Here is a 13453-nt window from a genome sequence, read left to right as displayed (position 1 = left end):
GCATTACTCACCAGGCCGGCTGGGTGGGAGGAGGCCCTCTCCGGCGCAAGGTTCCCACGTAAGAGGCCTCCACTTCCCGCTGAGGTTACACGTTCAAGTCCAAAGACTCCGCCGTCAGGTCTGAAAGGAGAGAATGCTCATCACACCCTTGAAAACGAGATTATATCCTGAGTATGAATTTTTTTTAATAAAATCTAGAACTTTCTCATAAAGGTCACCATCATACTACTGTTCCTTCTTTATGCTTAAAAGCATTAATGTGTTAAAGTAAACGATTATAATGTGCCATGCTATAAAAAAAAAGTCCTGTTTGGACATGTTTTCATTTTTTAATGCAAAGAGGCTCTCTGAGAAGCCCAGCCCATACTGGGCTAACTTTGCTGCTCACTTTTCTTTTTGATTCTCAATTTTTTTTATTGAGATGTAATGGACATATAACATTATATGAGCTTTAGCTGTACAACATGATAATTCAGTATTTGTGTAAATTGCAAAATGAACACAATAATAAGTCTAGTTCATCATTCATTTTTAAATTAGGAAAGCACACATTGACCATTTGCTTCCCATTTGCTTCTTGTCACTGAATTTTTAACATCTCTTCTTTTTTTTTTCAAGTTCTGTAATTGTTTTACTATTTTTTTCCCCACCTACAACCCTTCCAGGCCATTTTCACATCCCACCGAATCCAGCTGTGTTCAGTTGCTGACTAGAATGTATGCATTTAACTTACTTTTTAATACTCTTCAAATCTCTCTGAGGTGTGGAGATTTTCATGGGTCTTCAGGCTCTTATTCCATGGACTGTCTGGGGTCCTAAGTCTCTCTACCCGTTCCTCTTTTCCCACAGCCTTACTGGCCTCAGTGTAGGTGAGAAAGTGATTTAACTTTGATTGTACTGCTTGCTTTGCCAGCTGAATAATTTCACAATGCTCAAAAGGAGAAGTTGTGTCCAATATTTAGAAGTCATTACAACACTCTTCTAGAAGAAGCAATCTGAATAAGCTAATTAGTAACAGCTGTTGTTAAACTGAGTGTAGGTACAAATATCCTCTCCGGAAGGCAGCTCAGGGGCCCGAGGGGAGGAAGGACGGTGGGGCTATGGGAACGGATTGACCAGGAAAGGAGGTTAGAATCCCAGGCTGTCTATGGGGCGAGAGGGCCTAAAAGCCCCTGCAAGAGTTCACATCTCAGAAAGATTTGCGAATTAAAAACCTCAATAGCTATATTCTAATTAGCTGCTGAGAACATAGCCAGACTAGGTGGGAGAGGTGAAAATGGCCTGGGGCAACCCTCAGTGGGATAAGATAAATAATAAAACACTGGTAGGTCTTAAAGGACAAAGAGATGATAAAAGTTAAATAAGAGCAGTAAGGAAAAAAATTGTAGTTATAAACTGGACAGTGAAGTTGTGAAATTATGTGGAGCTTCTCAGAGAGGCTCTTTGTGTAAAAAAGTGAAATGCCAAAATAGCATTTCAAAAAGTGTAATGTGTTGTAATTGTCTACATCTAGCAAAGGCACACCTAAACAGGATGACTACGTGCACAAAGATTAAAGAGGAAACAGGGTAAACTCCAGGATACAAATAAAATCACCTGCCCTACAAAGAACCAGGAGAATCTCAACTTGAATTAGAAAAGATGATCAGCAAATGCCAATAAGGAGACGATGCAGACTTTGGAGTCATCTGATAGGATTTTAAAACAGCCGTCGTAAAAACACGTTAAGAAACAATTGTGAACATACCTGAAACAAAGTTTAAAAAATAAAAAATTTCAGAATAAAAATAGAAGATACAACGAAGAATAAAATGGAAACTTTAGAACTGGAGAACACAACTGGTGTGTGTGTGTGTGAGAGAGAGAGAGAATAGAAAGCCTATTTTTTTTTTAACTGAGTACGTGCAGAGTTCACCAATACACAAAATACTAAGAGATAATGGAGAAACAACAAGATGTACCCGGGCAATTCAAAGAATTATAAGGGACACTTTGGCTAGCACAAAACCTGGATAAAATAGATTAGTTCCCAGGAAAATACAAATTAACAACATTTTCTTGTAAAAATAGATAGAAATGAGACCAATAACCACAGAAAAAAATTGACAATTGCTTCAGATCCAAAAAAAATTTTTTTCAGATGTCAAGAAAAAATTGACATTCAGCCTCAGAGTGTTTCACAGGTGAATTGTTTTTAACCCTCAGGGACTAGATACCACTTTAATCTTCACATCACTTTAACTATTCCAAGTATAAGAAATGCTATAAATACTTTAAACTGTTTTCGTGTGTGTGTGGTAAAATGTACATAATATAAAATTTACTATTTTAAGTGTACACGTCAATGGCATTAAGTACCTTCTCATTGTTGGGCAATTATCACCAGCATCCATCTCCAGAACTTGTTTATCTTCCCAAACTGAAACTCTGTACCCATTAAACAATAATTTCTCATTTCCCCTTCCTCCTAGCCCCTGGTAATCCACATTCTACTTTCTGTCTCCATGAATTTAACTATTCTCGTTACTTCGTATAAGTGGAATCACACAATATTTGTTTTATGTCTGACTTATTTCACTTAGCATAGTGCTTTCAAGGTTCATCGACCTTGTCATGTGGCAGAATTTCATTCCTTCTTAAGGCTGAATAATTATACACCAAAATAATTTTGTTTATCCCTCCATCCATCAGTGGACATTTGGGTTGTTCCTACCTTTTTGCTACTGTGAATAATGCTGCTATGAACGTTGATGTGTAAATATCCACCTGGATCCCTGCTTTCAATTCTTTTGAGTATATGCCCTCCAAATTAGTTTTAAATATATTTTAAAGCCAACGCCTTGCAAAATACCTGAAGAATTCTTGTTAAAGCTGGAGCAACCAAAAGGTGGCCACAATCAAACTTTTAAATTGTTACTGTTCTAAAAGCCCCCGCCGAGGCATTTAGATCAAAAAAGAAAAGGAAGGTGCAAAGTGGTCCATATGTGTGATGTTTATTTGTATAACTGAAAAACCTAAATTTATTCAATTTGAAATTATTACAGAAAATTAGTAGATCTTCAGTATATGCTAATGATAAAAGAATATGTAATAAAAGAAATAAAGCTGTGGCCAATAAAATGAAAATATTGGGAGGAAAACTTGAAATATACTTAAGGGGGTAATTTACATGGTAACAGGTAGAATTCCTGACGGGGCGGTTGTGTAATGCCCATTTCGGTACTCAGCCACCTTGATGAACTGTCCTCTCACAGCACTGCTAAGCGACTCCCTAATACAAAACCGTGGTGGCAGTAGAGTCATTTACAGGTGTCTCTCCTGCAGTGGTCTGGGAGCTCCATGGATAGCGGTGGTCATATTAGTACTTGAATCCTCTGAATCGAAGAGACTTAAAGTAATTGAAGGGCCAGCTTTGCTTAACAAGCATGTTTTATCTGACCTGCCTATTTTTTTAAGTTTCAATTTTAATTTCTTTGGGTGAGGAATGCACTCTGCACTTTACAAAGTGGGGTTCACTGCTGTCTATTGTGTTACAGCCAGCCTGATTCATCGATTTATGTTACTGGCCTTATCTCTGTGAGAATTTTATTTTTCCACCATTGCCTGAATCTAGTGCGTTATTTCATCTAGAGTATATTGAGAGGGTTTCATAAATGTTAAATGGATAAATTAATTAAGTAAACTAGCTGACCACTATTTTCAAATAGAATGGCTCACAAACTAATTTTTCTATTCAAATATGTAAATTAGACGTGGAGTTCTGGAAGAAATTGCTTCCAGATCATATTTTTTTGCATTGCCAAAAAGTAAGCAACTTCTACTTTTTCTGTGGTCATTTCCAAGTCACGTTTGTGGGGACCAAACGCCTTATTAAATGGAACAGAAAATCTAGTCTTAGTTCCATTCCCCACTGTTTTTTTAGTAACTCTTTTTTTAAATTATATTTATCCTGATATTTAATATAAATAAATTTAACATGATCAAAGTTTCATACAAGTCTTCACTAGTGTATCTGTTCATATAATTGCCCTTTGGTCAAAATCTGATTGATATGAAAGCTTAATTGTGAGATTGCTGAGCTTAGGAGAATATCGCATTTGTCTATTTTTGAAATCTGTTTCAGGCTTCTCTGGCCAAAGAAAATCACCCGCTCCTCTGAGTTCCCAAAGCAATCTTCTCCTATCTTTATACAACTTTTATTATGCTATATTACTATAATTATTTTCTATGTCAGTCTTCCCCTTAACGACCCTTTTATCTCCCAGTATCTAGCATAGTGCTTGACATCTATTAAACACATGGTATCTGTTCAGTGAATAAATAATAGGGTTGAAAAAAAAGTGTTTCCATTTTGTGATCTGGTCACACAGCAGATCTGCAAGGGCTGGGATTATCTATATATTTGTTAACAGAGGAAAATTTGCCAAACTAAGAAGGTAATGGAGTCATAAACCTCTCTTAAAAACGTGAGACTTCGAAAAGGCTGGTAGATTTGAGCCCTGTCTGGACTAATAGCAGCAAATCAGATTTTATTTTAGAAATACGTGACTGCCATACAAGTGCACTGAGGCGAATGTCTTCATTAAACTGGATCCTGTAGGAATGCACCAGCGAGAACAGCTTCAGATGTTCCTTATGTGATTATCGAGAAGGGTCACTGTTGCCTTTGACAGGACCCTCTCTGCAAGGCTATGAGAACACACTGGCAAATGTAAGTTTTGCTATTCTCAGTTGTTGCTGGGGACAATATACGGTAGTTTGGAAATGATGTGGGTGTTGGGTTTCAAAGTCACTGAGAAAGGGAAAACAAAGCAATATCAAAATTGTTCTTAAATCCCTTAAACCACTATGATTTTGGCTAAGGAATCCTCTACCGTTAGATATGTACTTAAATATCTATGCATAGTAACATACATAGGATTTTAGGGAATGTTTCCTTTCCTCTCCTGACTTCACAGCCAATTGAGAGACATAGCCCCTTAGGTGGAGATCAAACATTACCTTATTACTGAACAGATACTTGAAAACGCAGCGAGGGTGTGCGGTTACAATGGACTTCCTAAGGCATTCCCCTTAATTAGACAATGTTCATACCCCATCGAGCAGGATGGACAATTGTAGTCCTCCCCACAGGAATAAGCCCTTAGATATGAGGCAGAGGATGTTAATCCATGGCTCTTGTGCCCAGGCTGGATGCATAGAAAGGGAGATGACAGAATGTGTAAAGCTGAGCATGCTCAGTTCCTACTCATAAAATCCACCAATTACACAATTGATCTTCCATCTAAGGGAAGGAATAAGTAAGCAGCGAAAAGAGAGTCCAAGAGTATTACTCTGGCTGGGAAAATTAGGCGAGAGAGAGTTGGTTAGCCCCTTAATAGCACAATATATAATTCCACAGATGGATTCTTTTTAAAAATTAAATAGCCAAAGCATGTGATGTTTGGACCACTTCAGGAAACTTATTAATATTTTAACTTGCTGATTCTACCCATTGTCATTATCTGTAGGCAATTTAATCAGTCCTCTATCTCGTCCTTAGTTAATGTTTCTCTTTGACACTCAATTAATACTTTAAAAATGTCTTACTCAAACATTCAATACAAGGGCATCTCTCAGAACTAAAGGAATTTAAGTTTCCAGATTAAAAGGGCCACCTGAACACCCAGTGCAAAGAATGAAAAAAGACATACAGCAATATACATCCTTATGAAGAGATAAAGCCAGAAGACAGCAAAAGAAGGCCTTGAAATTTCTGATCAAAAATTATTTACAAGCGAGAACTCTTATAATGGGTGTCGGGGTCTAACAAGACATTTTCATATAGCAAAGATTCGGTATTTACCTTCCCTGCAACATTTTGCAAGAGGCTGATCAGAGCATGTGCTCCAGCAAAAAGAGAATATAAATGAAGAAATAAGAATATGTGTCACCCAGGACACAGGATTCCCAAATATATGGAAGATATAAAGCCCACCACACTAGCTGGGCAGCAGACCTGGGCGTAGGCAGCCCAGATTGGAGCAGAAGGAGGGGGAACTTGGGAGTGAAAGGGAAATGAAAGCGATATTTTCTGGCATGCTTGAGCATTTGAGAAATTATATAGTCAAGTTTATAACAGATGTTTGAATCTGTGGAAAAATTAAGGTACAAAAAAAGCAAATCAAATGAATTTATGAAACATTAACTTTCAAAAAAATTAAAAGTTGTACCAAAACTAACACACTGCTTGATTCAGAAGCAAACAAAATGCATGTTGTCATAAGTTTCTATGCTAAATATTGATTGCATCAAAGTTATAATTATGCTGTGAAGATAGGAGGAAAAGATTTGGGGAGGAAAAGAAAAAGAGTTTAGTCTTCATATTCTGTGGTAGGAAATTCGTAGGTAATTGGTAAAGGCCAACAAACCCAAGATGGCAGTAAACACATAGTATTAAGAAGTGTGGAGGTAAATATCAGGTCAAGCAGCTGAAAAAGTTCATTGTGGTTATTTTGAAAATAAAGCAGTTGGGAAAGAAAATGCAGTGAAGAAGAACACCGTGAAGACCAAGCAAAATATAGTAACAGAACCGTTGAACTTGAGGTCTGTTACTTGTGACTTCACTGTCTTGAGACCTTCACGCTAGCTTCCACCAAGACCTTTGGGTGCTGTTCCAGGTGAGCGAGCAGGGGATGAGGAGCACGGAGCACGCAGAGCTCCAGGCCCTCCCACTCCATCAACCAGAACAATCACCCTTTTATCTAGTTTACCTTTCGGGCTACCACGTAAGATTATATTTGAAGACACTCTTATACTACAGCAACAAATAAATGTTTGGAAATTACTAGCCCAGAAATGCAGCACTGGGGAACACTTCCAAAGCAAATATACAGGCCCATAAACTACCTAGGCTTTTATTGATGCTTTCTGGAGTGTAGCTTCAGATCGTCTGGGGAAACACTGACAGCTTCGATGCCCCTAGCAGATGGGCAGTAACCGTCACAGGACACGGAGCTCTGGTGAAATAATGTACTGGTCCTCAGAATTACTTCCTAACCGGTTTGGAGCTCTGGCTTCAGGAATATGGGAGAGCAATCGCCTCAGATCTTGGAATGCACATTTTAAAAACTGGGGAAAGTATCCACAAAGAGACCAAGCACCCACTGCATCCAGGTGAAAAAACTCATAAACGTAAGGAAGTCTATGGGGGATAAAAAGGATGTCTGAAATCCCAAATCCAAGCGCACTGGGAAATATCTATATTTAAGGTATAAATAAAAATTTTAACATAGTCAAAAGTATAAAAGGCCAGTGTGGACATGGAAATTAAACCAAGAATGAATTGAAAATGCGTATTTCAAACTTCAGTTCGAGGACTGGAAATTTCCTGAGATAGTTCCAATTTCATGTAGTTTCCTCTTTTTGGCAAAGGTGATCTATGAAAAGTGCAATAATACGATTTGATTTTTATGGGACTTCTTATAATAAGTAAATTCACCAATTTAGGGGGAAATTCTTTTATCAGGCTAAGGGTTGGGATTTGAGGAAATGTGGCTGTTTGATTTCCTTCTTTTAGGAGCCACAGCAGCCAGAACCCAGATAAACAAGGAGACATTTTAAAGTCGTCTGCATGCTATAAATGTTGATCCTTTACCATGAATGCTTTCATGGGATGGGCAGGCTGACACTAGCTGTTTGGGTTGGAAAGTGAAGTATATAGCAGGCAAAAATGCCAAGGAGGAAAGATCTATACAAGAGAAGGACTTATGGATTTATGTGAAGGTGGTCAAAATGTACAAACTTCCAGGAATATAAGGTAAGTTCTGAGGTGTAATATACAACAACATTGTATTGTATATTTGAAAGTTGCTAAAAGAGTAGATCTTAAAATTATAAATATGTGAGCTGATATATGTTAACCAAACTCATTGTGGCAATCATTTTGCAATATTTACACGTAGCAAATCATTATGTTGTACACCTAAAACTTATACAATGTTATATGTCAATTATATCTCAATAAAACTGGAAAACTTTTCAAAACATAAAGTGCACACTCATCATGCATTAAATATACGCTGTTGCTATACAATTTTTGAAAGGATTTTCAAAATATTTATAACTTTGAATTTTTTCAAAATGAAATATTCAGTTTGTTCTTGTTGGGGGGAAAAAAACAGAGAAGGGTATATGAAATATCCAAAACAAAGAGTAAACTCTACGGCCAGTTCTGTGGTTGTGGAAATGCAGAAAGTCTAAGGTCCTGCCTCTGAAAAGCTCCTCTTTCAGATAAACGTTGTGATAATTTCAGGTTCTTCATACAAACTGTAAGTCTGCACCAGAACTCTGAACTCTCCCAGATGCACCGCAAATTAACCCAGTTCAAAGATCATGCTATCATGAGAACTGATTATTACTTTTAAAGGAAGCATATAGAATTGTGTTTTTGTGATAGGCATATTTTTAAAAACCCTAATCCTGAAAGTGTCTCTTGGATTCCTAATACCTAAGCAACATACTTTTTCAACGTTAAAAACATACTGTACATCGGAAATGGACACAACATTGCAAACCAACTATACTTCAGTTTAAAAAAAAAAAACTATAGTGATATACTCTATTAAATGGTTAAAGAAGAAATAACATGATTATCTCAGTAAATAATTTAACCAAATCTTATACATACTCTAAATCAAAATCTTAGTAATAGGACTTTGTGTATCTAATCTTTCTCAATATATTTTAAAAATCTCTGTCTCAAACTAACAGCTGACACTATGCTTAATGGCGAAATTCTATAAGGACCCCTAATTATGCAAAGGTGATTTGCCATTATCATTATTATTTTATTGTGTTCTATAACTAAGAGTAGTTACACATGAGAAATAACGGGAAAGATAAAAATATATCAAGAACCTACTATGTGTCAAGTATACCACTAAGATTTTTTATGGATTATTCATTTAATCTTCACAACTTCATGAGGCAGAGACGATTGCAACACCAAATTACTGATAAAAAAGGAAACTCAGGGAAGTTGACTCAGACGTAGTAACATAAATGATGACAAGCTGATGTGATAATGGAGTAATCACAGTTCAGACATACAAAAATGGAGCTGGTCGGCGTTGAGGATCTGCTCTCAGACACACCCCTGCACCACTGAGAACCTGAACTTTCTTTGCACTGTACCGGACCCAAGGACATCACCAGGCGTATTCAGAACAACACCTGCCAGCTGCAACTTTATGGTCTCAAGGTTTCCCCTGTAACTACGCAACCATTCAGACCCCAACCAATCCTTACTTAACAAGCACCGTCACCAGCTCCAGTTATAATTCTTGACAAAGAACTTATGTACCTAGCTGTGGCCTTGCAGCTTTTTGCCTTTGTAAGCTTCCTCCATTTTGCAGACCAGTGGAACACGACTCAAGTGTTTCTTGAATCTGTGTCTCCCAGGCTGCAGTCTTAACAAACCCCAATTAAACATCTTTCTATTTTAATTAAGTTGCCATTTCTGAAATTTTGATTAATACCAACAGGCAGTAGAGCCAGCATTCAAAGCCAGGCACTCCGACTCCAGTTCTCAATTTCTGCACTGTATTAATTTAATGAACAAATGTGCATTGAGTGTCTACCATATGTCAGGCCTATGGCCATGAGAGAGAGAGCATTATATGGAAGAGGCAAAAATCTCTGCCCTCCTGGAACTTACAATATAAAAATAAAACCCCAAAAGATTGATTTTTGGAGAGAAAGGCAAAATTCTTATTTTACATGGATGATACTACTGTATACATAGAAAACCCGCAAATTTCAAATGTATAATTATAAGAAGCAAGAACTCTCAGCCACTGAATACTTTCTAATTAATATACAAATCAACTTTTCCTACATTCAAACAATAATAAACTGGAAAATTATAGAATATTAATTTCTATTTATGATAGCAAAAAATGATAAAATAGTCTTGTAAAATTTCCCAGGATATACAGGGGGCTTACAGACATAAAATTTTTTAAACCAATGAGGTTCATAAACTGAAAATTGTCTCTAAATTTCACATTAATTTTTTTCTAAATTTAGATTGAAGTTTAATTTAGTCCTAATCAAAATACTAAGAGTAAACTTTCTGTTACATCTCAAAATTATATAAAACCTCACCCCACAATGCACAAATTGGCAGAGGCATTCTGAACAATAAGAGAGATGAGGGAGCATTAGCTTTACCAGATAGTAACTATATTGTAACACTACTATAATCAACCGCTTTGAACCTGGTAAAGGAATAATAAAGAGGACATTGTTGAAACATAGTAGAAAGTTGAGAAATAGGCCTCCAAAAGAAAATTTAACGTTCGCTAAAGACGACAATTCAAATGAATAGAAAAAAATAGATTAATCAAAAATCTTGTTGGTACAACTGGGTAACTGTTACGTAAAAAACTACCCTAAGACTAGCAGCTAAAACAACACCGTTGATTATATCTTATGCTTTTTACGGGTCAGGAATTGGGGTAGGATCTGGCTGCGTGATTATTTTGCTTCTCATGGTGGTGGCTGTGTCACTTTGTGATATTCAGTTAGCAGCTGAGCTAGTCTAGAATGTCCAAGAGAATATCACTCACATGCTTGGCACTTGGGCAGAAACAGCTAGAAGACTGTTCCTCTGGGCCCCTCTTTCTCTCCAGGCAGCCTCAGGGCTTCTCCACACAACTTCTCCAGCAGGGTGGCCAATGATATGACAACTTAGCAGTCTAAGAAACTAAGGTGGACGTTATCACTGCCATCAAGTTCTAAGTCCAGAAACTGACAAGCATTATTTCTGCTGTTCTCAACTGGCCACGGCAATCACTCAGACAGATCAGATTCAAGAGGAGGGGAATTAGAATCCACCTGTCATCCGGAATACACAAGTTGAGTGTCTTTAATCTTCTACACTAGTTAGCCGAAAATAACAACCACCACAACAAAATCTGTATACGGTCTTCACTCCTTACACCAAAATAAATTTGGAGAAATCAAAGATTTAAATGTAGAAAAGTAAACCAATTACTAAAAGAAAATGGATGAAATTTTAATAGTAACTTACTGGGAAAGGTCTTTCACAGCATTAAAGGAAACCAAAAAGTTTGCTAAAGTTGACTTTTTATAAAATTCTTAAGCTTCTAGGCAGCGAAGAAAGAAAAATAACACCAGAAAATTCAAAAGACAAAGGATGGATTTCTGCTTCTGTCCGTGATGGAGTAAATGGCACCACACTGTCACCACCAAAATAAACAATTGTCTTCAGACGTTGGACAATAGGCAGCCCAGAACTGTAATCCCTGGGAGAAAGAAAACAAATGAAATGAGCCCGTTAATTCTCCCAGCTTTCTGCTCGGAGCCCCCCTTTCTGGACTGTGGTAAAGGGCGAGGCACAGTCTTGCCAGTGAATTGAAGGGATAGAGGTTGGAGTTCAAGGAGGCTACGGCAGAACTGGTAGGACAGGGTATGGTAGATGAAAAATTACCTGGAGAACTAGATCCCCATAAATCTGCAGAGGGACCCCTTGGGGAGAACTCTAAGTTGTGCATTTGTACGTAAGATTCCACAAGGATGGGCAAAAACCAAATACCGACAGAGCTGTCAGATTTAACAAGTATAAACATCGGATGCCCAGTTAAATCTGAGTTTCAGATAAACAACATATAAGTGTTTAGTATCGACATGTACCTACTGTATTTTATCTGGCAACCCTAATTACGGGAGAGTAAACTAAACAATTATCAGGGCTTGCATTTGGATGGGAGATGTTCAAGCTCCAATTAACCTAGGTGGAGAGGCAGAGACACCTGGAGAATTCAGTAGATACCTGGAGACTCCATGATGTCTTTTTTTGAAGGACTAAACTAGCCTTAGAGTGTAGGTCAACCCAGACCTACGCCAACAAAGCTTATAGAGACTAGATGAGATCAGGGTAGTAAAGGTAGATGGAAAAGAGAATTGCCCCAAAGACTGAGCCCTGGAGCCACCAAAGTTAAGAAGTCTGGGGAAAAAGATGGATCAGTGGAGGAAAATAAGAAGTTACCAGTGAGGTGTGAAGAAAACCAAGAATACATAATGTCCTGGAAGTTAAGCGAAGTGTGTATATCAGGGAAACGAATGAGAATAATTATGGCAAATGCTCCTGAGGTTGTCCACCAAATTTAACAATGTGAAAGCCATTGGTAAAGTGGATAAGAGCAGTTACACTGGAGTCATGGGGGCAGCAGCCTGACAGCAGGGGGTTATTCAAGACAGAAGGGAAGGAGGGGAACTGGAGAGAGCAAGTGGAGACAATTGTTTTGAGGAATTTTGTTGTTCAAAGTAACAGAAATGGGACAGTAGCTGTAGGCGGGACTGGGACCAAGAGAGTTGTTTGTTTTCAGTAAGAGAAATAATATAATGTTTAGCATCTTGTGGGAGCAATCCAGAGAGGAAGAAAATTATTGGAGTGATGTCTTTGCATACGTGTGAAAGGGACTGGAGGTGCTGGCCCACGCCAGGTGCACGGATAGCAATCTCTGGAAAGAGGCAGAAAGGTGATGTACGGGGTACAGATGCTACTATGGGGTCAGTGCATAGCAAGGGTCTGACGAAGTGCTCGCTGAGTGCTTTAATTTTCTTAGGGAAGTAGAAAGGTTATCATCTGAGGGCAAAGATGGTAGAGGGAGTTTGTTAAGAGTTTAAGGAGAAGGTGGAAAATAGTTGTTTAGGAAAGTTGAATGGTAAATAGACCTGGGAAATACAGCGATGTTGCCAGGCAGCATTGGGCCCATTTGATGTTTGTAGTTATGAATTTAAACTGGGCTAATCAAAGGGTAGAGTGGCTTTCTTCAGCCGTTTACTGTACCGAGTAGGTGGAGAGTTAGATTTAATCAGGGTTGTGATTTTACACATTAAAATGAGGGAGAGGCAAAGGGGCAGTGCAGACACAGAAATGATGGCAGTGGTTGTCACAGATTTTAAGAGGGGGAAGGAGCAATGTGAATGGGGAGTGAGGGACAGGAAAAAGGTACCAGGATCAGTGGACTAGAAGTCGTTATGAGGTCAAAGGATGGTGAAAGTTGAACTTTAAAGGCAGTGAACTGGAAAGATAAGAGGTGGGGATGTGAAATTGAGATAAAGAAGGAGTGGCAGTTACTGGTAATAAATAATGAGATTTACAGTATGACTGTGGGAGTGAGTGGCTGAGGTAGGGTGGAGGGCGAAATCACCAGAGGAAGAGAATTCAAGGGCACTGAGCGATCAGTCCATTGGAAAAATCCTATTTGCTTAAACTAGCAAGAATTGAGGCAAAAGAAGGGTTGGAGAGAATGACTCTGAGCCATGAAATGAAGGTTTTTGATTTGATCGATTTCTTTTGATCAATAGGATGACAAGTGCTTGATGTGTTGGGAAAGACCCAGCACAACATCCTAACAAGATGCTCTCAATTCCGGCTGGGACT

General features: G+C 38.1%; 1 protein-coding gene across 1 annotated transcript in view; it reads right to left on the bottom strand.

Moving 5' to 3' along the window:
* Positions 1-13453, bottom strand: part of LOC116667777 — a 193371-nt gene that overhangs the window by 58391 nt on the left and 121527 nt on the right. Inside the window, exon 6 of the mRNA XM_032493796.1 lies at positions 12-120. Coding sequence (XP_032349687.1) covers positions 86-120 — 35 coding nt within the window. The 3' untranslated portion in view covers positions 12-85. The remainder of the gene's footprint in view (positions 1-11; positions 121-13453) is intronic.

The sequence above is a fragment of the Camelus ferus genome, chromosome 12, assembly GCF_009834535.1.
Source record: "Camelus ferus isolate YT-003-E chromosome 12, BCGSAC_Cfer_1.0, whole genome shotgun sequence".
Taxonomy (NCBI): domain Eukaryota; kingdom Metazoa; phylum Chordata; class Mammalia; order Artiodactyla; family Camelidae; genus Camelus; species Camelus ferus.
This window is presented reverse-complemented; position numbering and strand designations above follow the sequence as displayed.